This window comes from Rhamphochromis sp. 'chilingali' (genome assembly GCF_963969265.1).
Source record: "Rhamphochromis sp. 'chilingali' genome assembly, chromosome: 3".
In the NCBI taxonomy this organism is placed as follows: Eukaryota; Metazoa; Chordata; class Actinopteri; order Cichliformes; family Cichlidae; genus Rhamphochromis; species Rhamphochromis sp. 'chilingali'.
In genome coordinates, this window is record NC_137931.1 from 40,503,036 (window position 1) to 40,530,156 (window position 27,121).

The 27,121-nt window shown below is 39.8% G+C and overlaps 1 protein-coding gene across 1 annotated transcript; it reads right to left on the reverse strand.

Moving 5' to 3' along the window:
* Positions 1-21,856: 21,856 nt before the first annotated feature.
* Positions 21,857-27,037, reverse strand: mmachc (metabolism of cobalamin associated C). Its single transcript, XM_080877968.1, has 5 exons — positions 26,910-27,037; positions 26,372-26,569; positions 23,244-23,396; positions 22,973-23,149; positions 21,857-22,666 (listed from the first exon to the last, which is right to left on the reverse strand). Exons 1-5 carry the CDS (start codon positions 26,997-26,999, stop codon positions 22,484-22,486), a joined length of 801 nt encoding a protein of 266 aa, XP_080734094.1. The 5' UTR covers positions 27,000-27,037; the 3' UTR covers positions 21,857-22,483.
* Between the last annotated feature and the right edge of the window lie 84 nt (positions 27,038-27,121).

Sequence of the window (27,121 nt, forward strand, 5' to 3'; positions counted from 1 at the left end):
CGATGAATCAGTGAAGCTCATTTATATCCGATGACATGGATACTCAGGTGAGTTGTTGATATCTTTAACTTCTCTGTCAGTAAGTGCTGCTGTTTATGCCACTATTAGCCTCAGCTAATTAAACGTTCCTTGAAGTGGATGTGACATTTGTGGACATTTTTGGAAATAAACTCTCATATTATGTGAAAATGTAAACAAACTGTTTATCATGCTTGAGCCTAACATCAGCTGGCATAATGTTAGCTTATAACCAGCTGTTGTTCTTGTTTAACTGGCTTAATATCAACTGTCCCGAGACAGAAGGGTTGCATGTCTAACCTGGTGACAGTACGCAACTGCAATAATATTATATATATGTATCTGATCTCTACTGCACACATATAACAAGATTTGGCAGAAATACCACGTCCATCTCGCTCACCTTATTCAAGATAGAGGAGCAACATGCAAACTTCCACAAACCCACTCATATGTATTTTGAACTGATTAATTACTCAGGTTGGTGATATTGGATCAGGTTTCTGGAAGGTGTAATTACACAATATTCAATATATATATTTGAGTACAGCATTTTCGCTCATAAAATAACCTTAAAAACGACTGAGTGTACCTTTAATATTTCATATTTAAAAAAATAATTACAGCCATTATGTATTGAAACTTTAAACTCATGAGAGAAATATTAAAGAAAGCAGAAACTGAGTCAATATTTAGACTTTGAGAACAAGCTAGTTTTGGGAAACTTATCAGAATGCAATACAGCAGCATGGAAATCACAGAATGTTATGGCCCTCGTATATAAATGCTGGTTTTGTTGTGCTCCTGTTCCCTTATTTCCATCTACGTTTGTCACGGCGGGGTGCGCCGATGTGTGTGGAAACAGGACCCAAAAGCAGATGATGACGAGGAATTGTAATGATTAACAGAAAGGTGAACCTTTAATGCGATGACGGCAGGGAAATGAACCAAGAGACCAAAAACAAACAGGCAAAACACTAAGAAACAAAATACTAAATGGTACTGAGACCAAAACCTAAACTATGACTGTGGTGGAAAAATAATAAACAAAGACCATGACTAAGACTAATAATACATAACAGATGAAAACTAGAACTATGACTGAGGTGAGGTAAACAGGCTAAGACCATGACTAAAACTGTGACCCTGGTGAGATAAACAGACGAACCGACAATGGCATGAAGAAAACAAAAGGCTTAAATACAGACATGAGGTGATCAGGGGAAGTGGGGACACATGGGGGAACAGCTGACAGACATAAACCTAATGACAGGACCAGGAGAGAAAGCTAAATACAATGAACAAAGAACACATGACATTGTCAAAATAAAACAGCAAATACTAACAACTAAACATGACAACACAACTCAACAGACCCAACACGTGATGAATAAATACCAAACCCCAAAACATAGAAAACCCAGGAACAATAACCAATAACTGCCTAAACTAAAGGCAAAATAGGAAATAACACAAACTAATAACATATCAAAAAATACAAAGAAAACTCAGAGTGCTGGGTCGGAGACCCAGCATGTGACAACGTTCCCTTTTCACTGTCCTATTGTTGAATGTCAGGCTACAGTGTTACATTTAATTACATCCCGTTTTGCTTTTTTCTTGTCTTTTTGAGGTTTTTAGCTCCTGCCCCCCACCTGTGTTTATCTTGTCTTATCTTCTGGTTGTTTTGTTAGATTTCCCGTGGTTGCATTGTCAGTGGCTTCCTATTTTGAGTTAATTAGGCTCTTTTTTTTAAATAAATTAATAAATCCACCTTTACTTTTTTTTTTTCTATTAAGCGTTTCCATTGCTTGGGTCTTCCTTTGCTAGAGGAGACCTCCAACTCTAAGGTATTCACATTTCATTGCATAATCTCACAAGATGTCACTGTTTATGATACAAGAGTCAAAACATCTTTTATCATCATTTATGATAGGTGTCAATTCCATTAAACTACCTTTATGTAAGTTATTACATTAAGACATTATGCACCAGTGTTTCCACTGTGTTTGCTATTTTAATTATACACATCAAACAAGCAGCAGCCGACTGTTTAGTTGACAGTAACTAGATGGCTGTCACCTTCAGCCATTACAGCCAGCTGGGATATGTTGCTCTGGGTTTTTGTTTTGATTTTATCTTGCTCCTGAAGTGTGTTGCAATTATAGTTACAGCCAGTGAGGGTAACCTAGAGGAATACCAGCATTTTACAGGCAAAACTGGCTTTATAAAAACAAAACAATATTAATATTTTTAATTTGAGCTTTGAGTCAGAGCACTATAAAGCTGCAAACAATTAAATGAAAGTAGGGATTTCTGTTTGGAAGGAGCTTTAAATTCACTACAAAAAGCCTGTGGTTGATATCATTGATTTATAATCAGTGGTATACCGCTTTTAGATAAATTTCAGACTCCAACTCTCCCTCCCCCCACCCTCCTCATCTGACTTTCTGACCTCGACCTACTGCCCTGCTGCCCTCCTGCAGACCTGATGGAAAATCTCTCTAAATGCCCTAAACTTGGACCTTTTAGCAGTTTGTAAGAAGTCACATGAAGCAGGATTGTCACACCTGATTTGATTCTTGAAGCTAAACTCAAAGATCTCCTTACATTATGGTGGTTGTCAAAGGGGGAGGGTGGGGGGAGGGGGTGTATCTGTGCTGAGCAGCATCAGAAGGTGAACCAGCCAGATTAAACCTCAGAATAGCAGCTCAGTGTTCCTAGAATAGAGCTCATCTTCCTCCGAGACTAACAGCTCATTACCACAGGAATGCCTCCAAGGACCCACCCCAACCACCTCACCCTGCCTTCATCACCAAACCCCCACCCAACAAAATGACCTGTTGTTGGGTGGAGCATCCGCATTGTGACGTGTTTCTGTATGAATACACCTCCACCTCCCCTTCACCACTATTATCAGTAATCTTAAGTAACTCCCGTTCCTCCTACTTTTGTATTCCGCCTTTCTCTCTATAAGGATAGCTGCCACCCTTATCTCAGACACATGACTCTTCTGTCTTTCACCAGAATCCCCGACAACCACACACACACACACACACTCCCCTCCTTTGCCTCCGCTCCCCTCTGTCCCTTTGCAGGGTGGCTCTTGTCGACACCTTTCCTGATTTGGAAGCTTTTGATGAGAATTCCCCACCTCAATCTCTTCTGTTTCCCTACTTAACCCTCCCTGGGGCTCCTTAGATCTGCACACACTGACGCAGACACACACAAAAATGACTGGATCATGCCCAGTGCGTTGGCACGTACTGGAACATGAGCGTGCACACACACTTCGTTATAGCCTTAATGAGGTCTCATCATGTCTTTTACTCTCTCTCTCTCTCTCTCTGTCCTCTTCCCTCTCCCTCTTCTCTTAGCCCAGTGTCATAATTTTTATTCTGCTGCTCTACTGAGATGTCAAATTAAAACATTAGCTGAGACAACCATTTGAGCTCCTGAAAGACTTTAAATTAACATAACAAACTGGGTACTCTTTTGTCAGACTCACAGACTTTTCAAAGACACAAACAAACTCTGGCAGACTGACTAGCTCTCCCTATGAATGCAAACTATGTTATTTTATGCCTGGTTTGCCCCAACAATGTTTGTGCAAGGACACGCATTAATAAGGGTGTGAGTCTTCAGTGTGTGCATGTGTGCCTAACTGGGCAACCCCAAACCCCATAGATGGCCTCGGTGATATGGATGTTAGAGCAGTAATAAAGGGCATCCTTATAAAGGAAAGGGCCATGATGTGGAGGAGAATGCCTCATCATGAAGAAGTGGTTTTTCATGATTGATATGAATGCCTTGGCATACAAAAAGTACACTACAAGCATCATGGGTCACACCTGCCATCTGCTGCATCTCAGTCTCATTATTTGAACAGCCATGTCTGAGTGTGGACGTTAGTATGTCCTCTAACTTAAGGGTTTTAGAACAGAGTGTGGAGTCAGCATAGGTTGGTCTTATCCACACACTCCAAGGTAAAATATAGTTTTTATTAGTTCGTTTTTAGTTATTCTTTACTGTGGCTGTATGTTTAATTATATTTGTTTCCATGTAGTCTGGGAAAGGTGTCTCGTCTGCCCGTCCTGCTTACATGTGTCCCTGGTCTATCGTGTGTGTCCATGTGTTTCTGTAGCCCGTCATGTCTTGTTCCTTCTTTCCCATATCCCCTGTGTTTAAGTCTTCCCCTCTCTCTCGTTCTCCCTCACTCCCTCTTTCTGTCTCTTGTGTCAAGCTTGCGTGTCCCAGTTTATGTCCCTCCATGTTTCCTGTTTTATTTTGAAAGTCTTGTGTCTCCATGTTCAGTGTGTGCAGTTTTGTATCTCCCTGTGGCATCATGTTCATTTGTGTCAGCTCTGTTCCCCATGTGTTTCCACTTCCCTCATTAACCTTCTGCGTATTTAAGTCCTCTGTTTCTCTTTGTTCATTGTTCGGTCGTCTATTTAATCTCGCTTAATGTCTATGGATAGTTTTCATGTCTTCACGCCCCTGTTCATGTTCATACTTTTGTCATAGTTTTCATGTCTAGCTCTAACTGTTTGCAGTTTGGTTTAGCTTTTGTTCTTTGACTTAGTTCCTTAAGTCCTTTTGTTTTCTATGTTTTGCTATCAGCCTAAATAAACATCTCGCTTTTTGTTACACTTCAGTTTTGTTTCCTGTGCGTCTGCTTTTGGGTCTGCTCCTCAAACACACCAGCTGCTCAGCCGTAACAATAAGACTTCCTATTTAGCATGAGACGTGCTTGGGCAGTGTGAATTGACCGTGAATTTATTTAATTTAATGATATTTAATAATTCTAAACATTAAAACATTTTTTTAAATATAGCGAGCACACATAGAAAGATTCAGACAATTGGGGTAACTGGGAATTTTCAGTTAACATATTAGTAATGTAGTGGATTGACATGAATGTTTTGCCAAGAAAATATCCTCCAGAATATTATAACAGCACCAGTGGCCTGAATGGCTGATACAAGGCATGATGACTCCATTTTTTCATGTTGTTTACACCAAATTCTGGCCTTACTATCTGAATATTGCCACAGAAATTGAGATCCTTCAGACCAGGCAGTTTTTTTCCTTTTCCTTTGTTTAATTTTGGTGAGTCTGCCTGGTGTGTTTTTAAGCAGATGTACCCACACTAACAAAGTAGTTGGTGTGTGTGTGTATATACAATTACAATAGTATATGCTCATATTACACATAGCATGATAAGTTTCAAATATTGAGGTCGGCACATGTGCAAGTATGAACTGTGTTCTCTCAACACAGTGGTGGGAGCTGGAAACAGCACCAAAGCCTCAGAAACTATTGCCTGAAGTGTAGGAAGGCTTACAACTACAGATTAAAACAGGAAATGACTTGAACAATAATGAAAAAAAAAATCCAAAATCATGTAAAAGTATAAGCGTCTCAAGCACACTAGCTGAGTGTGTCCACTTTGTATTTTTCATCATTGAGTGGGTCTGCACGAAAAGAAACACCCAACAGGGGTAAGCTGTTTAACCTCAGGGAATGTAACGCATTTATGCTTACCTTGCATTTTTGTCAAAACACAAATAAAAGACAGATTCTTACATGCCCTTTTCTCAGAAACTGCTGGCTTAGCACTTTGCGAAGGCTGGTTTAGTAGCTGGGCTTGTGTGATGGATAGCCTCTTGATCCTGTTCCAGGTAGAGGGGTAGTCCGACTGCTCCCAGGAGACACTGAAAATAGCCAAGTAGAAGCCCACTCAAATGAAACTGCACACTGGAGCTCAGAAGGTAAGAGTGAGATGGACAAACACAGCGCCGTTAGTCCAAGCTCTTGCATATCTGTCAGCACAGAATGGCTGAAACACCAGCGCAACACTCCTAATGTAAAGTTTTCTTATTAACCAGCAGTTTTCTGGTATCAAGGGAATACCGTCATGAACTCAGTACTTTTACTCCAACCCAATTTCCCCTTCTGTCCAAGTCCAAGTGGTGTGTTGATGAGTTTGACTGCAATGTTTATCACTTCCCAGGAGAACAAAGAGTACGCCCACAACAATCCACCTTGAACATGCTTACTGCTAACAACCTCCCTAAAGACGACGCACGTTCACCGCAGAAAGATGACACAATTCAAGAAACACCCAAGAAGATATGGACTATTACATTATTTGCAAATCCGCCTTTATTTACTGTGATTAATGAGAAGGAGTTAATACCTACTTAAAACACAGAGAAAAACATTCACTTTCACTTCATGATCAAGTGATCAGACCTAGGGGTAAAAATTCTGTGACCCAAAAACAAGATATAAAAAAAATTAAAGGAAAAAGAAAGAGAAAAAAGGAGGGTCAAATATGATACTGGAGGCTGCAGCTAAAAACAGCCCTTTATGGATCAATACAGGAGAGCAGAACAGAAGATGCAAGAAAAGGAAGAGAAGAAGTAGAAAAAAGAGGCGATGCAACTCTGCATTTCCTGCCATCCACATGAGCCTCCCTCTTTTCTGAAAGATGCCTTTCTATTGATCCAATATATGAACTCGCTCTCTCTTCCTCTCGCTCTGTGTGTGTGTGTCTGTTTTGTGAACCTAAAACCATCTACATAATCACATGGACACATGCCTCCGTGATGTAAATGATTCAATTTTAGGCCTAAAGGCACATATTAAAATTATGAAAAGGTTAAGGTTAGCCAAGTATGATAGTATGGTAAAGGTCAGAATAAACCTCTGGATGAATTCAAATCAGTGCCATCTGAAGTCATGGATACATGACTGTGTGTATGTGTGCATGCATGTAAGAGAGAGAGAGAGAGAGAGAGAGAGAGAGAGAGCAGATGCTTATATCTTTCGACAAGCCTGACTCAGCCAGTCTGAATCTAAAGTATGTTTGGAGTTTGTTTTTTGGCAATGAACTTCACTAGAAACCCAACAGCTTCACAAGCAAATTCAAATTTCTTCCCTACTAGAAATGTAATGTTCAACCGTAAGTGGTATTATTGCAAAGTGGAAGCATAACAACTCAGCTACAAAGTGGCAGATGAAAGTCACAGAGAGGGGTCGCTGAGTGCTGAGGCACATAGTACCAACGCTCTGCTGACTCACTAACTGCAGAGCTCCAAACATCTGGCAATAACATCAGAGCAAAAACTGTGAGCCTCGAGTTCCATGGCATGCATGTCCATGGCTGAACGGCTGCATGTAAGCTTTGCATTTCCAAGCACAACATATCGGATAAAGTGGTGCAAAACATGCTGCCACTGGACTCTGGATCAGAGGAAACCTGTTCTGTGGAGTGATGAGTTATGCTTCTCTCTCTGCCAGTCTGATAGACAAGTTTGTGTTTGGTGAATGGCAGGAGAATAGGACCTGCCTGGTTGCAGTGTGCCAGCTGTAAAGCCTGAGGTATGGGGTTGCTCTGAGCCAACACTGCAAAATCAATCTTTATGCCTGCCCTTACTAAGGCAATTTGGATAATTCTGTGCTTCCAAAATTGTGGGAACAGTTTGAGAAAGGCCCTTTTTTTTTATTTCCCACTGTGCCTATTGCACAACGCAAGGTTCATAAAGGAATGGTTGGATGAGTTTAGTGTGGAAGAACTTGACCGGCATGCACAGAGCCCTGACACAAACTAGAACAGATTTCAAACCAGATCCTCTCACCCAACATCAGCTTCTAACCTCACAAATGCTCTTCTGGGTGAACGTCCAAACTTCCAAGAGACACACTCCAAAATCTTGCAGAAAGTATTCATAGGACAGTAGAAGTGGATATAGCTGCAAAGGGGGAAACCATCTGCGTATTAATGCCTATGGATTTAGAAAGGGGTGCAATTTAAGCTCCCATAGCTGTAATATGTAGATGGTCCAATACTTTTTACCACAGGTAAGTAGAAGAATGTCTCCCTACAAGGTGGAGACATGAACATGATATGAACTCCTGTCATAAATTTTAAGTCATGTTAAACTTGGCTTGTTGGCCTTTTTACAGAAAAGGAGATGAGTTCTTCTGCGATGAGAGAGATAACTCGTGACTGCAGGCAACAGTGCTAATGGATTTAGGACAGTGAGTGCCTTCGCAGTGGAAAGCATTTGCATGCTGGAGCGAATTGTAGTGTAAGTTACATCTACTGTATTCTTATATTCTCCACCCACCTACTGTTCAGCAAACACACCAAAGGAAATTAAAAAACCCAACAACAAATAAAAAATAACCACAAAAAATACAACAAAAAAACGAGTTGACGGTAACTATTCATCAATCAGGTATAAGATTATGACAACCTGCCTAATACTCTGCAGGCAGGTGGTCCCCCTTTTGCCTGGAGGCATACAGTAGACGCTGCCCCCTTGATGCATCATTAGTTGTCATAACCTTGTCACAAAGGAGAAAATAATTTAAGAAAATCTGGCAAAATATCTTAGTAAAGTGTACTTTACCACCTTAAATGAGATTAATGCATCGATCATTTTAACTCCTAGTTACAATTGCACAAAATTAGATCCCCAATCAATGCTTGAATTTAGTGGCAGATGACGATTTATAACTGATACATAATTGTTACGGCCCTAGCTGGGCCTCCTGATACTGCCCTTGTGTGGGTGTGTGGGGAACGTAACAATAATATACATCGATCAGGTGTATAACATTATGAGCAAAAGAAGTTCCCCCTTTTTCTGCCAAAACAGCCCTGATTCGTCAAAGCATGGACAAAGCGTGGTCTCCATGGACTGGTCTTGTTTGTCCACATATGTTTGATTGGACTGAGAAATGGGGAATTTGGAGTCCGAGTCAACACCTCGAACTCGTTCTTGTGCTCCTCAGTTATTCCTGAACAGAGATGGGCAGTAGCGTGTTACTTGTAACGCGTTACTGTAATCCGATTACTTTTTTTCGAGTAACGAGTAAAGTAAGGGATTACTATTGCAAAAACGGTAATTAGATTACTGTTACTTTACCGTAAGCACGCTGCGTTACTGCGTTACTAAAACTGTGATTTTCTTGCGAGAATGTCTCATGACAATGACGTAAGCGAGCGCGACGTTCGTGACAACAGCTGTGTGCAGATCAACAATGGATAATATAGCGAGTGCGGGAGAGAGTATGAGCGTGCAGCGTTTTGGGGCGATCGTGGCTCAAGAGTTGGGAGTTCGCCTTGTAATCGGAAGGTTGCCGGTTCGAGCCCCGGCTTGGACAGTCTCGGTCGTTGTGTCCTTGGGCAAGACACTTCACCCGTTGCCTACTGGTGGTGGTCAGAGGGCCCGGTGGCGCCAGTGTCCGGCAGCCTCGCCTCTGTCAGTGCGCCCCAGGGTGGCTGTGGCTACAATGTAGCTTGCCATCACCAGTGTGTGAATGTGTGCGTGAATGGGTGGATGACTGGATATGTAAAGCGCTTTGGGGTCCTTAGGGACTAGTAAAGCGCTATATTCCTAAACAAATGGAATTCTTGGCTTTGGATATTAAAATAGTAAAGTCTCTTTCTATAACAGTTGTTGGGTGCTATAGGCCTCCGTCTGCTGTAAAGGAAACTTTATTATCTCTAAAGCATCTTCTGTCCAAATTAAAATATAACGAACTTCTATTGGCCGGAGACTTGAACTGGGACTGGCTGAATATAGCTTCTGATTAATTTAAATCCTTCTGTGACTCTGTTAATCTTAGCCAGTTGGTCAACCTACCTACAAGGCCAAATATAAAGAGTCCTGACAAATCTACTTTGATTGACCTAATTCTAACAAATGTCCCTCATAAGTTTCTGTCTCTAGGCGTGTTTTGTAATGATTTAAGTGATCATTGTGTAGTTGCTACCAGTAGGAACACTAAAATCCCTAAATGTAAACCGCGTATCATTTGTAAAAGAAATTTTAAAATATTTAATGAGCAAGCGTTTCATTATGACTTGTCTATGGTAAATTGGGAAAACTTGAGTCTGATACCAGACATCCATCTGGCTTGGGCTTATTTTAAAGAAATTTTTATGAAGATTTTAAATAAGCATGCACCTGCCAAAAAATTTAGGGTCAAGGGACGGGAGAACCCTTGGTTTTCATCGGAATTATCAGAGTCCATCCATCAGCGTAACGTGGCATGGGCAAAAGCTAGGAAAAACGATTCCCTGACTGACTGGTTAGACTTCAGGAAATTAAGAAACAAATGCACGACACTTATCAAGAAGGCTAAGTCAGAATATTATTTATCTGTTACTAAAGAAAACCTCAATAACCCTCAGAAATTTTGGAAAGTAATTACCGTATTTCCCGGACTACAAAGCGCACCTGAATATTAGCCGCACAAGCTAAAATCAGGGGAAAATCCTGTTTTGTACATACATTAGCCGCACCTGACCAAAAGCCGCAGGTGTTTCAATGTTGACTCATCATATGTAAGAGAATATGCACAAAGCGAATTGTCAGGAAAGAGATGGCTGTTTGGAGACACACCCCTTTTATTAATATTTTGAAAAACAAGTTATGGGTACATATTTGCACATGTGCTGTGCTTCATAAATGAGTAACAAATGTAGTACATAACAGTAACCTACAGCACACCAGAAAAATAGATTCGGACTACCTTTTAGGCTCAGGTGCAGTGACACGGCTTTAACAAGAAGAAAAGTCAGTCATTCACCACCATCTTTCTCTTCTTCCTGCGCTCTAAAACCACCAAAGTCCTCTTCTCCAGTGTCGGATACGAACAGGCTCAGGATGGCTTCGTCATCCACTCTCAGCTTCTTTCCTTCGTTGTCACTTTCAAAACCAAAGAAATCCTCATTGTCAGTGTCGGAGTCGAACACCCTCTGAAGGGCCGTGGCGGTGTCCTCCTCTTCATCATGCAGCAGTCCAGCCCTTCGAAATCCGTTGGTGATCGTGGATGTTTTCACACTTTTCCACGCTGTCAGAATCCACCGGTGGAGTTGGGCACAACTTGCTTTTCGCAAGTTTATCGCCGCTCGTCATCCACGACTCCCGCTGAACGCGTAGCGCTACTTTGAAGTTTGTTTTTCGCGCTACTTGTACGGCACTATGTTGCCTGGCGGATGGACATGTGACCAACATACCACTCTTGAACCCCGATCCTTCCGCCAGGCAACGTAGTGCCGTACAACAGCGGAACAAACAAAACAAATCGTCTTACGATATGACAAAAATCATGGACAATCTATAGAAAAGCCGCACCTGACTAAAAGCCGCAGGGTTCAAAGCTTGTGCAAAAAGTAGCGGCTTATAGCCCGACAATTACGGTAAGTCCTTATCTATAAATAAAATACCACAGGCTCTTCCAAAATTCATTTTAAAAGATTCTGTCCCAGTTTATGACAGAACTGAGGTCTTAAACAGCTTTAACAAGCACTTTGTAGCTACTGGTTTTTTATTTAACTCTGTTGGAGCAGCCCCCATGATTCCCTGCACAGAACCCCAAACATATATTGGGGAGCTTTTTGATTTTTCTCCTTTTTCTGTCCAGGAAGTGCATAAAGCTCTTAAAGCCTTAGATCACAGGAAACCCCCAGGGCCAGACTTAATAGAGCCCTATTTTCTGAAAATAGCAGCTGATTACATTGCACAACCTCTTACGATCCTTTTTAATCTTTCAATCCAAAATAAAGAAATTCCACTTGTTTGGAAGTCTGCTTTTGTTACGCCAATATTAAAAGGAGGCGACCCGGCCATTTTGACTAATTACAGGCCAATATCAAACTTGTGTGTTTTGGCAAAAGTCCTTGAGTCTCTCGTCAGTGAGCAATTAAAAGAGTTCTTGTACTCTAATGAAGTTCTTTCAAAACTACAATCTGGGTTCAGAAAACAGCATAGTGCTGTCACGGCTGCCACAAAAGTGATAAATGACATACTTGTTGCTCTTGATAAAAAACAGCACTGTGCTTCTCTCTTTATTGACCTGTCAAAAGCTTTCGACACTGTGGATCACGCCATTTTAAAGCATAGGCTTCTTTCTTTGGGGCTGTCTAGACATGTTGTCTCCTGGTTTACTAATTATTTGAGTGACAGGACTCAATGCATTAAATGTGAAAATCTGTGCTCAGAACTTTTGAATATTCACACTGGGGTGCCACAGGGTTCAATTTTAGGACCTCTGCTGTTCATCATGTATATAAATGATTTGGGACAAAATGTGTCCAATGCTATTATGCATTTTTATGCTGATGACACAGTTATTTATTCCTTTGGCTCAAACTTTGAAAAGGCAATAGAATCGTTGCAGAAAGCTTTTGACGTGGTTCAGCACACACTTCTGGAGCTGAAATTGGTTCTCAATGCTGAAAAGACAAAGCTAATGTTGTTTTCAAACATGAAGAGATTTCCTCAAACTGTCCCCTTGGTGTCCACTCTTGAGGGAAACCTCATAGAAGTGGTGCATACGTATAAATATCTTGGCTTTTTAATTGATGATTCTCTGACCTTTAAACCTCACATAGACAATCTTGTGAAAAAACTCAAACTAAAATTGGGATTTTTCTTTCGAAACAAATTTTGCTTTTCTTTTGAGACAAAAAAGCGTCTTGTAAATGCTACATTTTTATCTGTTTTAGATTATGGTGATCTGCTGTACATGAATGCTTCCGCCCAGTGTCTTCATAAGATTGACTCAGTTTATCATGCCTCCTTACGGTTTATTACAAACTGTAGGGCCTTGACCCATTGTTGTGATCTGTACGCTCGAGTGGGATGGCCTTCGTTGTCCTCCAGGAGGTTTGCTCACTGGTGCATCTTTATTTATAAGGCCCTGCTTGGACAAATGCCCACCTACATTTGCGATCTGCTCACATGGAGAAGTACTGTTTCTTACAGCCTGCGTTCAAGCGATCTTTTATTGCTCAATGTTCCATTTGCCAGAACTGAACTGGGAAAGAGGGCTTTTACTTATGCTGCCCCTTTCACATGGAACATGATGCAAAAAGACTGGAAGATAGCAGATCTTATTTCATTAAATGCTTTTAAGTCCAGATTGAGAGAGCCAGAGAAAAATGTTTTTAAAATGTAATTGTTATTTATAATATGTATGTAACTTTGTAATTTCAACGTGTTGTCGCCTCTTGGCCAGGACTCCCTTGCAAAAGAGGTTTTTAATCTCAATGGGACTTTTCCTGGTTAAATAAAGGTTAATAATAATAATAAATAATATAAATACAGGCCATTTACCATTTACCATTTAAAGCGTGGAAGTACTGACCTTACTTTGAGTTTGATTCCATAAAAAGTGACAAAAACATTAGCGTCCGTTGATCACTGCGTGGGAAGAAAACATCTTTTTACAGCGAAAAAAACCCCTTAACTTCCGAGCAAGCACCGAGTGCGCAACGATGTAACGTGAAATTCAGAGAGAAACTCGCGGATTCTTCAACTGCGGCACACCTGCACCAGGGCAAACCTCCGCCTACGCCACTCCTGCTTTATAGGTAGAGCAAAAGGACCGCTAGTCTTTGATGTTATTTATTTTCTGCTGTGTTTTACGTGCATCTATTTGACAGAGTGAGTGTAAACACAAAAAATATTTTATTTTATATGCTGGAATGTGCAGAAAATAGGTTTAAATGTTAAAGAAATTTCTTCCAGTCAGTGAATGTTGCATATAATTTAATTTTTGCTTGATGCATAAAGTTAAAAGATTAAAACTGATAAAACAAGTTTTAAAAAGAGACTTTTCCATTTGATTACATTTTGTATGATGGATTATGCAGATAAAGTAGAATTGGGCTGAAAGATCTATCGCTTTATTACCGATTCAGGTTGTAAATCGTGTTTTTAAAAAGTAACTCAGTAACTAAGTAACTAAGTATTAATTACTTTTGAAAATAAGTAATCAGTAAAGTAACAGGATTACTTTTTGGGGGAAGTAATCAGTAATTAGTTACTAATCAGTAATTAGTTACTGATTACTTTTTCAAGTAACTTGACCAACACTGTTCCTGAATCATTTTTGATTTGTGGCAGGGTGCATTAGACTGCTGAAAGAGACTAAAAACACAGCTAATATTGTAATAGTAACAAAAAATTTAGTCAGTGAGGTTAATTTTACACTTTAAACATCTCAAAACATTTCCAACGTGTAAAACATGATCATTCTCGCCTGGCCACGCAGTGATCAGTGCTTTCTTGGCTGTAAGAAAGTCCTCAGTGGAGGAAAAGTCAAGAGATAACTGAAGAATACAGAATTTATCTTCTGGAAACCATGAATGTGTGTACATTGTCCTCTCATCTGAAGGTCATGGTCCAATCGGATGATTTTCTGGTCTGCATGTTGACGGGAGATCCCCAAACTGAATTAACTGTGTATGAGTGTTTCCATGAAGTGATTTAAATGGTCACTCTGTTCAAATACAGTATAATCACTTCCAGTCGCTCCACTAACATTGCTAGAAATAGTTTAATAAAATCCACTAGACAACCCACCCAATCAAGTTACTAAATAAATAATCAAGTTACTAAATGATCAAGTAAGCATCTTGTACAAACTCTAGCATAAGCTGACACTGTATCCATAACTTTAAAACTCATTTTCTGTAACTTTCACATCAAAGTCATCTGTAATTTAAATGCTCAAACTGGTAACTACTTTGCAAGGCCTGCCAGCTAAATGTAGGAGTAGGCAGAGTGGTTTCTCTGTGTTGTGTCAGATTCAAGCACTCTCAGAAGTGCTCTCCAGCTGCGTTCAGCACAGGCACTCTATTTATAAAAAGTGCATTGAGGCGTGGGAGGAGAGCATTATGCTGTGTCAATATTTCAGATGGTATAAACCTCGACGATGTGTTACTCAAGTAAGTGAGTAGAGTGGAGATGCCTGTGTGTCTGGCTACACACAAGGACATACACGCACACAGTGGCCTGGCCTATAATCGTCCCTATTTAAATTGCTAATTTCCTCTCTCCCGCAGGTGCCTAACTGTGTTTGAAACTAAATTGCTCGTCATAGCAGGTCAATCTGAGCCTAATGAATTCAGCTGTTCTCCCATTACACTTATTGACGCTGAATGGCGAACGACAGGTGCGCTGAGTACTCAAGAGCTTGAAAGCAAAGCCTGCAGCCTCTTCTTGCCTTCTCAGTGGGTGCAGATGAAGTTCCACATCAGCCTGTGAATATTTAAGCATTTGACTTGAATAAGATTTGACCAGCGAACATCTCCATTACTGGGGATATTTTACTTAGAGGTGATCATTGGCTCACTGACACCACACAACTAATCAGACTAAGTCACCAATCCCCAGAAGCTCCACATCAGCCCTGTTCTGACTTTAAGGACAAACACTGAACAGGATTTTGCTTTGTGCATGTGCATGAAAATCAATTTAATTATGCTGGATTGCAGCCATACAGTGCAGAAGCAATGCTGCTTCAGAATGGAGCTCATTTACATAAAAATAAATCACAATGCACAGGCACATACGCATACTCCTAATTCCCATATATCATGTTGAATGCAAAACACCAGATTTAGCAAAGTGGATGTTAAATATAAATATAAACATGTGATTGTACCACCTAATGCTTTAGGACAATATTTCTGTGGTTTATCAAGTTTTACTTCTAGGTTAAAACACTTGTGCACAATCAAACTCCACACAGGCTTTTCTTTTTGTTTGCAGGTGACTGGCATAATACATTTTAGGTCCAGTATTGTTGCAAAAAGTCTATTACGTACACTTTAGAACTAGAAAAATGTTCCTTCTGCCGATTCAAAACAGTTAATGATAATTATGAATGAGTCCCATCCAATACGACAAACTGGGAGGACACAGGAGGACACCGCAGAAAGATGATCAAACTATTTTCTCTACAGTTCTACCTCCTTCAAAAAATCCTTCACGCATGTAGAAAGAGAGAACAGAAGAAGAGGAAAAGTGAAAGGCAAAGCTGAGGTGAATGATGTAATTGTTTCTCCTTGTGTTTCAGAGAAACGCATTAAGAGGCCTCACTCATACGTGGCAGATTTAGAGTTCATCAGCAGCTGTGATGTAACGCTTAATGCATAGCTATAAATTAGCTGATAAACACATATGTGTATGAGAGCATTAGTAGAGAGCAGAGATGGGCAGTTACTGTAATCCGATTACTTTTTTCGAGTAAAGAGTAAAGTAAGGGATTACTATTGCAAAAACGGTAATTAAATTACTGTTACTTTCCCGTAAGCACGCTGCGTTACTGCGTTACTAAAACCGTGATTTTTTTTGCGAGAGTGTCTCATGACAATGACGAGCGCGACGTTCGTGGCAACAGCTGTGTGCAGATCAAAAATGGATAATATAACGAGTGCGGCAGCGAGTATGACGTGCAGCGTTTAACGCGTGGAAGTACTAACCTTACTTTGAGTTTGATTACGTAAAAAGTGACAAAAACATTAGCGTCCACTGATCAATGCGTGGGAACCCTAAACGTCCGAGCAAGCACCAAATAAGCTGCCGCTGGAATGTGAAATTCCAAAACCACATTCCAAAACAGAGAAACTGCCGTACTGCTGCGGCACACCTGCACCAGGGCAAACCTCCACCTGCCCCACTCCTGCTATACAGGTGAAAATAGAGCAACAGGACCGCTGATTCTTTGATTTTATTTATTTTCTGCTGTGTTTTATGTGCATCTATTTGACAGAGTGAGTGTAAACACAAAAAACTATTTTATTTTATATGCTGGTATATGCAGAAAATAGGTTTAAATGTTAAACAAATTTCTTCCAGTCAGAGAATGTTGCATATAATTTAATGTTTGCTTGATGCATAAAGTTAAAAGATTAAAACTAATAAAACAAGTTTTAAAAAGAGACTTTTTCATTTGATTACATTTTATATGATTGATTATGCAGAAAAAGTAGAATTGGGCTGAAAGATCTATCACTTTATTACCCATTTAGGGGATAAATCATGTTTTTAAAAGTAACTAAGTAACTAATTACTTAATCAGTTATTAATTAAGTAGTCAGTAAAGTAACGGGATTACTTTTTGGGAAGTAATCAGTAATTAGTTACTGATTACTTTTTTCAAGTAACTTGACCAACACTGGTAGAGAGCAGCAGACCAAGCAGCATGGAGCTCACTGCAATCAAACAATAGAAAGCGAGGAGAAAGGAGCGAGAACACTCCCCACCACGAATCGAAAAAGTACTGGTGGTTGCCAACTCCACTCCTCAGACTCCTAGTAGACGTGCGTATGGAGAAAATCCTACTTCTTCCTTCAGAAAACTTGACCTCTGATCTTGACCTTGAGGTTGAGGTCACCAGGATTTGAACTCATCTGAGATTGCACCTATAGTATGAATTTCAAAATCCTACATTGTCTCGTTCCCGAATTATTGCATTCACAAATTTGGGTGTCTACCCTGCCCTCCCACCCGCCCAGTGGTATGACAACAGCATCAGATATTTACGGTTGAGGGGTAAAAATGGGTGCAGTATAACTTTCCTCACCACAAAAGAGGAATCAATCACTGCTCTTGTTCATGGATGTGAAGTATTATTTGGATTTTCAGACACCTTTCTCCTGGTTTGGTGCCATTTTCCACCAACCATGTCATGTTCAAAGTCACCTTAATTACATTTCTTCCCCATTCTGATGATCGGTTTGAGTTTCAGCAGGTCATCTCCATATAAGGAAAATAGGAAATAATGGCTTTGACTTCATCTTCGCTGGCTTGATATGAAGAGTTTAAAAAAGCCCCGACTCTGACCTTAAAGCAGAACTATAAGACAAGGACAATAAATAGTAGCTCGCTCCTCATTCTGTAAATGTCGAATCCATAACCAATAAGATGCTCTCATTTCTTTCTCTCACTTAAAAACACATTTAGAGTTTTTGCTGCAGACTCGATCTGGTATGAGCAGCAGTTCATGCTGATGGCTCACGATAGCTGTTTTTGGGCTGAAGCATAACAGGCATTACTGAGTCTTTCTATTTTATCTCTGCTCCTGTGCCACTAAATTTTATCTCCAGTTTTTATTTTCCATAACTGTTGCTAGTAACCAAAGCAGGTTCATCCAAGATTTATAAAGGCCTCTTTTACTCCCAGAACTGAAGCACTGCTGTGTGTACTCCACAACAGCATAAACGTTCCATCTCAGTAGACACAGGAGAGTATTTTATATTGTAAATGACAACCACCCTCCGTTTCGTTTTCTGCTTCTTTTTTTTGTGAGGCTGCATTCCTCTTTTATGGTTCAAAGGCTGAAATATATCACTGTCTCAAGGAAATGAAGTTAATCTAAAAATGTGGATTATGTAAGGGGAGTCTTAGCTCGAGCTAATCCTCTGCTGTCTGCCTGCCACCCTGTTGCGTGATGGCTCGGTTATTGTGGAGATGATGCGGTGTCAGGTGAACGTTGTTATGTTGTTGTCCAAAAGAAACAGAAATATTGCCGTTGCAATATCTTTAGCCTCACATTCAATAAATCTTAGTTGTTGTTGTTGTTGTTTTTTTAAGTTTGCATATACTTGGATTTACATAAAAATAAATGATGGCAATACTTAAGTACATGTGCAAGCAACCCGATGGCATTTAGCACAAATGAAGTTTGCACACAGACAGATCAGCCAAATTCTCCCTTTCTGACAAACTAAATGTACACACTGAGATGTTCACTGCACTTTTACAGCTGGGGGAACTGAGCAGGTTTGCTAATGATGCAATGCACCTGATTTATTGATGTTTTAAATAGTACTTGTGCTTATTTTATTTTTTGTTGTGTAAAGAGGGTGGATTTCTAGTCTATTGCAGGTGGTGTCTGATAAGACAATTGGGCAGTTCTCCACTTACCCACCTCCACTCGCTTTCTCTCTCAGTATTCCCTTCTTCCCCTGCTGACCACTCCCTGTCCACAACCATTGAACTGCACAGGCACAGCTAAATAACCAATTGGCTGCAGGGAGAATTCTGATGCAAAAGACTAGTTAATTATGCTAAGCCAAGAAAGTGATAAGGAGGCGGTTTTAAAAATTTTAAACCTCCTAAAACACACAGATACACACCGAGGCAGTGTGGTTTAAAGAGAGGCAGACCTTTTGAGGAATAAAGTGAGACTATTTCGTCAGAATAAGCAAATATGGGATGTGCAGGAAATGGAGAAGAGTTATAATTAGGATCCTCCCCTTTTCTCATAAACTTCAACCTCGGTTATTTAAATGGTCAGTGTTAAATTCTCCCTTTTCTTTCTCAGTTTCAGAATAGCATAATAAACATTCAATTCAAAATTCCACTAAATTCTCTAGATGCCGGTCCTTTCCTCCCCCCACTCGGCTTTCAGTTCCTCCTCTGTTGCTGGTACTCTGCTGCCCTTTCCCCTCTCCTCTTGTTAGCTTATGTCTGTGGGCGGATAACACTGCTTCACTGATCCACAACTCATGAAACACCACTCATTTTTTCCTCCTCTTTTTCATCTCTGCCCAAAACTATCTGAGATTCAGATAATTTGTGCAGCAAACACATTAAATTACAGCCCAGAGTTGTTTTTCCATCTTTGGATTTTAGAGGAGCAGCATCCAGTATACTTTTAGCATCATTCCTCCTTGCAGATATATTCATAACTTATTTTATTTTTGAACTATTTAGAAAACTATGACAGATCTGAGAATCTGGGTGCTTCATGTTCTTGTTGATGGTTTTTGTTCGTGTTGTTGTGAATCATGAAAAGGGTTGTTTTTTTTTTTAAACCATTTTACTGTTTCCAACAATCAAATCTGTTAAACTCAGTGAAAGTCCAAAAACTGCCTGTGTAGTTCTGCAAAAACACTGGAAGCATGAGAACCTGCTGGTGCAGTTCTGCCTGCAGTTCTGCCTGCCAACACGATCTGCAATGTGCTTTCCTGCAGGATACTGAACAGACGCGAAGGGAGAGCTTGATCATCAGGAGTATCTCCCTACATCCCGCTTGCTTGTCTTTTTGCTTCATTTCAGACATGCTCTGCTCCATATATGTGTTTTTTGCCAGCTGCAGAGAGGTGAGGCATACTACTCACCTCTAAGGACTCAGAAACCCGAGAGTTGGCTTCTCCCATTTTTTTTCACAAAGAAAATTACCCCTGCACCTCATCAGAATGACTATTCAGAACTAACCAAAGATGGAAGGAAAGAAGAGAAAATATGCTAGAAAAGCATCATTCTGCTAATGATTTCTGTGCTTGCTTCAGTTCTTGGTGTGTAAATTTGTGCCAAATATATCACCCGTGCTAAACATCTGCATCTGCAAATGTAGCATGCAGAATTTGCCTCACTTCAGTACAGCCAAAGATAAGTTACATAACTTTGCTTCACTAACTTTAACAGTAACTTGTCTTCTTGATCAAATTCAGAATTCAGAAAATCAAATGTTAGAAGCTCACAGTATGTTGGGCTGAGAAATGAAGACCCCTCCTAAAAAAAAATGACACAGAGAAAGCAAGAAAAGGGGAGAGTGAGGTGGGATGGGATGGAGTAACAGTGGTGGGGGAAAGAGGAGCGATGGAGTATCTGTGGGAGTATAATTAACTCCATGGTCTGGCTCTCTGCAGGCCTGCGGCATACTGCTCTGAAATGCTGATTCAGTACACAGATAGACAGAATAGCACAGGCGGGAGAAAGGGGTGAGGAGAGAGAGGCAATAAGAGCAAAGGAGAGTAAAGGAGTCAGGGATGGGGTGTTGGATTGAGCATTAAAGAGGAAATTAAGCAATAGAGGGCTCAGTGGAGTAAAAAAGTCACCAAAATTGAAAGTAAAACATAGCAGAGAGTACAGCCGTTTAACTAAGAGTGAAAGAGTTGTCTGAGATTCACTGAGCTGTGTGCAAATGTATACTTCATAATCTGAGGCAGGTTATCTGCAGTCAGTACTTGACTTTATGAAGTGCTGAACATTTGCAGATGCTTCAGAAACAGCAGCGCAAACCCTCAGCCTCACGACAACAGCGACACCTAGAGGCGTAAGTGTAAACGTGACCTGGACTGAACCCGTACAGATGCAGTTAACCCCTCAGTGCACATTAGATCCTGTTGTACTCATTTCTCTTAAAAATAAACAGACAGGAGCAGATAAACCTGACAAAGTGAGAATTCTCGGGATCACAGTAGCATGCTGGGTGCTCACTCAACGTCACCGAGGTTAGTCACAGTTAAAGGTAGTCAGTCTGTCACCAGGCAGGTGGGCAGAGGCTGTTCACATCTATAATGCATCAGCTGAGTGTCAGGTAAACTAGAGACAAGGACAAAACAATGGAGGGAATGAATACTGGAGACAGATAACTGGATGGACTTTTTTGTTTGTTTGTTTGTTTTAACAAAATAATAATTTCTGACTTTGTGCTGCAATATTCAGCGTTGATTTTCTGCAAGTAGGTTCATTCAGTTTGAACTATAAACTTAAAGAAAAAGTCCTGTAACAAGTACACTGTTCTGGAAAAAATTACAGATGTGATCAATATTTTTCTCAAAGCCCTGCACAAAGACTGCATGCATGGATGGCATATATACAGGTTTACATCCTTCTTGGATCCAGAAGGAATATATTGTCATATATCATCAATACGTTGTCTTCTGCTTATGCAATTCAGAATTCAGGGTCGTGTGAGGCTGGTGACGATCCCAGCTGACATCACCAGTCTGTCACAGGGCTAAAACAGAAACAGACAACCATTCATGCTCACATTCACACCTAGGGCCAGTTTAGAGTTCCATTACACTAACCCCACGCATCTCTTTGGACTGTGAGAGGAGGCTTTAGTATCCACAGGGAATCCACGCAAGCATGAAAAGAACATAGAGAAAGACATAACACAAGAATTAGCATTGTTAAAGAATCCTTCAGATATTTCTCAGTTTGTTGGGTTAAGTCTCATCTCTGGACAAAAAAAAAGTAATATTCAAGCAACTATAATTTTTTGAGTCATACTGCTCACAGACTAAAGCGATGTTGCCATTTAGTCTCAACTTTTATTGCTTCACTGTTAAATCAAATAAAAACATTATACAGAAAAACAATAGTGTTCTTTTTTTAAATCAAGGCACTTGCATGCAGATTAAACATGCTGATGACACATGGCTTAACTCAATTTTCAACTTGAGTCATTCAAAATGTGAAGCAAAACCTTCCTGTTGCTACTTGGACACACACATTCTCTATTTTCCCGATAGGACACAACAAAAACTAAAGTGCATTACTATGCAAAAGCACATCAGACTGCAAACTCTGCTTTCCTGAACAGAATACTACTCAGCAAACATCCACTCAATAATATCAGCTATTACCTAATAATACAAGACGTAGAGGAAGCTGATATGTTACTGATATTTCCAGTAGTGTTAAACTTTTAAGAAAAAAACAAAACAAAGAATCAAACACATTTTCAACCCTGAAAAAGCAGCTTTCACCAAAAAGCCAAGCCTACATTAAAATCCCAGGTTTGGTCTCAATAAGAAGCTGTTTGATTAAAAAGGTGTTCAACCAAGACTTCATTTAAGTTCTAGATACAGCAGAGGTTTGAATTCAGAAAGGACAGGTGGTGCTTCCACAATTCACCCATGTCCAATTTCTTGACTCTGTGTGTCCGAGGTGGGTTCAGGTTGATTATTGTCACTTGGCAGATAGCCCCAAGCCCTGAGCAGAGCCACACGCTGGGCAGGAGGGGTGGAGAAGTAGTCCCTCTGTTTCTGAGAGTAGGTCTGGATTGGACTGATAATGTTTCGGTAGCTCCAATCCTGATGAGGCAGAATGGTGGAAAAATTCAGTTATACATTAATCTGACATACTGAAACTTCCCAAAGATTGGAAAAGTAAAATGCAGCTTCAAAAACTAACCAATGATATGAAATTTGCCAAATTTGTCAATTTTTAGCGTCATGAAATAGGAAACAGGACAACAACATGGGTCCTTTTCCACATCACCCCTACAGCGCAGTCAATTCTTCTCAGAGAACAAAACCTCCATCACAGAGCACAAAACAGTTGTTGGTGTCTATCTACAGTTTGTGTGTGATGCAGGTTTTATGACTAAAAGATGTTACCTGCCAGTGAAAGTTAAAAGCCTCCAGCAGCTTTATCCTGCCCTCTCTGGATGGCACACAGTCAGGAGGAACAGGCTGCACCAGCTCAGAGCCCACCGTGACATCTCCAAACACCAACAGAGCTCGGATGGCAAACCAGCCCCCAAACCGCGGATGCACACACACTCCAAACATTTTCTGAAAGCAAAAGGATCAAAGGATCACAGCACACAAGAAAGGTAAAGACTGCCTTTAAAAAATGTGCCAAGGGAGCAAACAAGAATGTGATTACTTTTTCAGCCCAGGGCTGCTCCGTCACATCAGCCTTTTGGTAGTAAAAAGCTGCTCCCGATACATGAGCTGCAGTCTGGGCCAAGAACTTGGGCTTCCTGCTGGGCAGTAGCTCATAGTCGTACCTCACATCCACCTTCTCTCCTGGAAAACACTGCAGGGCAGGATCAAGTAAGAAATATGTTTAAACGTGAGAAAAAGTTCATGAATATGATTATAGTTGCAATCTAAATAGAGTTAGCCAGCATGATGATGCTGTGAGACTGTCAGAGGCTTTCCGAATGAATGAATGAATATTCTTTATTGTCATTGTCACAGGTACAATGAAATTGAAAGATGTCTCTGGTCAGTGCAACATCACAAAAGATAAATACTTAAAAACTATAATTAAATACTTAAAAACTATAATGATAGGATATAAAAGATAGAAATACATATAAAATACAGTATACTCATACCGTAGATACACCCAAGCAATCCAGGCCTAAGGCCCCATAAAGTTTCATGTGCTATAGGCTTCCAGTAACCTTTACACTGTGTTTAAACTGTATGCACACGCAAACTGTAAGCTCACTCATACAATGTAAGGTTTAAGTTACAAGTGCCCTAAATTAGCAGCACTGGTTATTACAAAATATTTTTTATATTTCCATAACAGTTGATATACCAGTATGCACAAGCGCCTTAATCAAAATTATATTTTCAATTCTAAAATATAACTAAAAATATACATTTTTGAATAAGATGCTAAATTATGGTTATTTTGAATGAAATCAAAAATTACATTTTGGTCACTGAATGTTACCATTAATGTTATGATTCATTTCTGACTTTGTTATTTGTCCAATAAATAACAATGCAATTTTTAATTTAAACAAGTTTTTGAGAGGTTTCTAAAGTATTTTGTTTTCTTGTTTTTATGACAGGTGGTCTAATAAATCAGCATTGTTCAGTCGTGCAAAACAAAACAAAAAAAGTCACATCAGTTTTTAGTAAACACGGTGCAGAGACAGATCATAGTATGGAAGCTTGATTCAGCACTGAAAAAAAGTTGTGTTTTTTTCATCCATAAGTCACCAGAAGTATGTGAAAATTTTGGGTTATTTTTCTCAACTTTGAGTTACTCTCTCAGAGGTGTGAGTTCGTAAGGAGACATTTCAAGATACTTGACTCAAAATGTGATAATGACAGAAAATGTGAGTTATAGATGGCAAAAAAGGATCTGCAGGTCAGGAAAAGGGTGGCCTTTTTGCAGTGGCAGAAACAAGCTTCCACCATAACCTATTAAATTTCAGTGAATCTGATAAGAAACAGGGTGACACAAGGCACATCCTTAGTGGATGACATCTCTTTAGATTTATAGGTATTACCCTGATTGCACAGCCTTGTTCAATAATCCAGGGGGCTCATCAAACACGCGACTTCTCATGTCAAGTACAGCCAGTCTAAGCTAAGTGACTTCAATGACTGCCTGGAAACTAACTGAGACTGAACATATAGAAAAATTTAATGAGAAACAACAAAAATGAAGGAGTGACTTAGACGTTTAGTATGTGAGTATTTTATTTTTTCATTTAATCCAACGTGAAGTTAATTAGAAATATTGGAAATAACAAAACTGCATGGAGAGCCCCATTTTCAGAAGCCAGCACTTCTGCAAAGGCTCTTTGATAATTAAAGAAAAGCTAATTATATTAGCCAAGCTAAAAAATGTCAAAAAGAAGGAATACATGTGGTTAAATAAGTGTCTAGAATTTGAATACTGTCTCAAAATAGCAGCGCTATACAAGACTGGCCTTCAGCAGAAACCTGCACTCCAAGGCAGGATTTCATCTAGCCAGGTAACTTTAGGGTTAACCCCAGATTAAAATCAAAATCAATAGGTATAAAATCACCGCCTTCTGACTAATCAGATCTCAGGAAAATAGCATTACAATACTTGGAAGACACCTGAGACTTCTGTGTATGGGGAATAGGAGGGTCTAAAGTTTTTCAATAGCATTTAAAGCCTTTGTATTTTCCCAGTGGAAATACCCATTGAGGTATACTGTAAGTTGAACTCACTTTGTAATACAGGCCTTAGGATGCTGGAAAAAGTCAGTCATAGTGAAAATGAATACAGACAAAAGAATGCAGGCGTTTGAGAAGAATTATAATTAGGTCACTAACAGTGAATGAACTGCAGATTGAAATTAAATGAAGTGAACCACTGAAACTGATTTTTGCAATCACTACCACCATTATTATAGCCAAGTATTTTTAACCATTTTTAGTGTATTCGCTTTAGTTTTAGTTTAATTTTTGATCAGTTTCAGTGCTACTTTTAGGTTTTCCTTTATTCAGAAATAAGTGGCATTTTTCAGAGGGAAGGAGAAAGATTTAAAAACAGTATGATTTTGGAACACAACTACGCAAACATAGACGTCCTGTTTTCAATACACATGTGCATCTGAGCTCTACACTACAAAGAAAGTTCAGCATACCCAGGGTATCTTTCCGTTGTCTGGACCCACTTAACCTAACAGTGGCGATCAGACTGAGCGGTCGCACGAAGCCGCTTATCAACTCAAAAATTAACTCAGGGTTTATCAATCCAGCTACGAGCATGTTCACATGAAAAGAGTGGTACTGCCAGCATCTGACAAATCACAGACATGGATAAGTGTGCTGGCAGCTGCAGACAAATCAGTGGTATGAGTGTAGACGCTACTGAAAAGCTTCAGACCCGCCAACAGCCTGAGGGATCTTCCAGAAGTGCTATTTTCCAGTCAACTGATTGATCAGTAGGTGGTAATTTTGTCCCTGTTGATCTCTAATTTGAAACATAATCGGCTTCAAAGGAGTTAGGCCTATGGTATATGTTACCATTTACCCTGGTAAGAGTTAGCCTTAAAATTAACTGGATAAGCCAAGATCCTGCATTGTAGTACAGACCTCAGTGGCTTCTCATGTTGGCTTCTCATTAATAAAAAAAAAATGACTAAAACTAGAAATATTTCCTGTATATTTGTTATTATTATTACTGCTACTATTATTATCATTATTATTATTACTACATTTTCAAAATTTAGTTTTACTTTTTAATTAGTTTAACTAAAATAACCCTGGTCACCACTCCTCCATCCTCACCTGAGAGACAGCAGAGGTGATGCATTGTCTAACACACTGGTCTATGGGGTCATTAAGCCCCTGGTAGCACCTCTGCTCGAGGAAAGGCAGAAAGGCCTCTTCAAACATGGCGGGAGTGCTGAGCACCACCACAGCCAGGGTATCATCTGGATATGACAGGTGCAGGGTGGGAGGTAGCACAGAGTTGTACCAGCCAATCTGCAAACAGAGGGACATGTTAGGGAGTAAGAACCAAATATGTGCAGGTTACTCCATCACAAATCATCTGATTTGGCTGAAAATTTCAATTCAATAAAATAACAGAAAATAAAATAATAAAAGAACAGAAAAGAATGACAATGACACATTCCCTTAAAGGCAAGAACCAGTAATACGTCAGTAAACATGCAGTATTCAACCATCTATCGCTATTTTTACTTGTTGTAGCATGTTTAACAATTAATATTTAAACGTAAACTGGGAAATATAAAAGAAATAGTTCTACGATCAGAATGATTTTTTCATACTTTTCAATATAAAACTATACAATTCATTATACCTTTAACGGGTAAACTTCAAATCCCAGATTTGTTAAACTGTCGTTTAACAGTCGTCTTACACTTTCCACGCTTACATTGGAAGCCGCCATTGTTGCATGTCAACATTGAGCTTTGCATTGTGGGACATGGTGTTCTTTGGCCAATCAACGTCCTCGATGAAAAATCTTAGCTTCGGGGTATATTTGAACAGTTTTTTGTTTGTTTGTTTTTT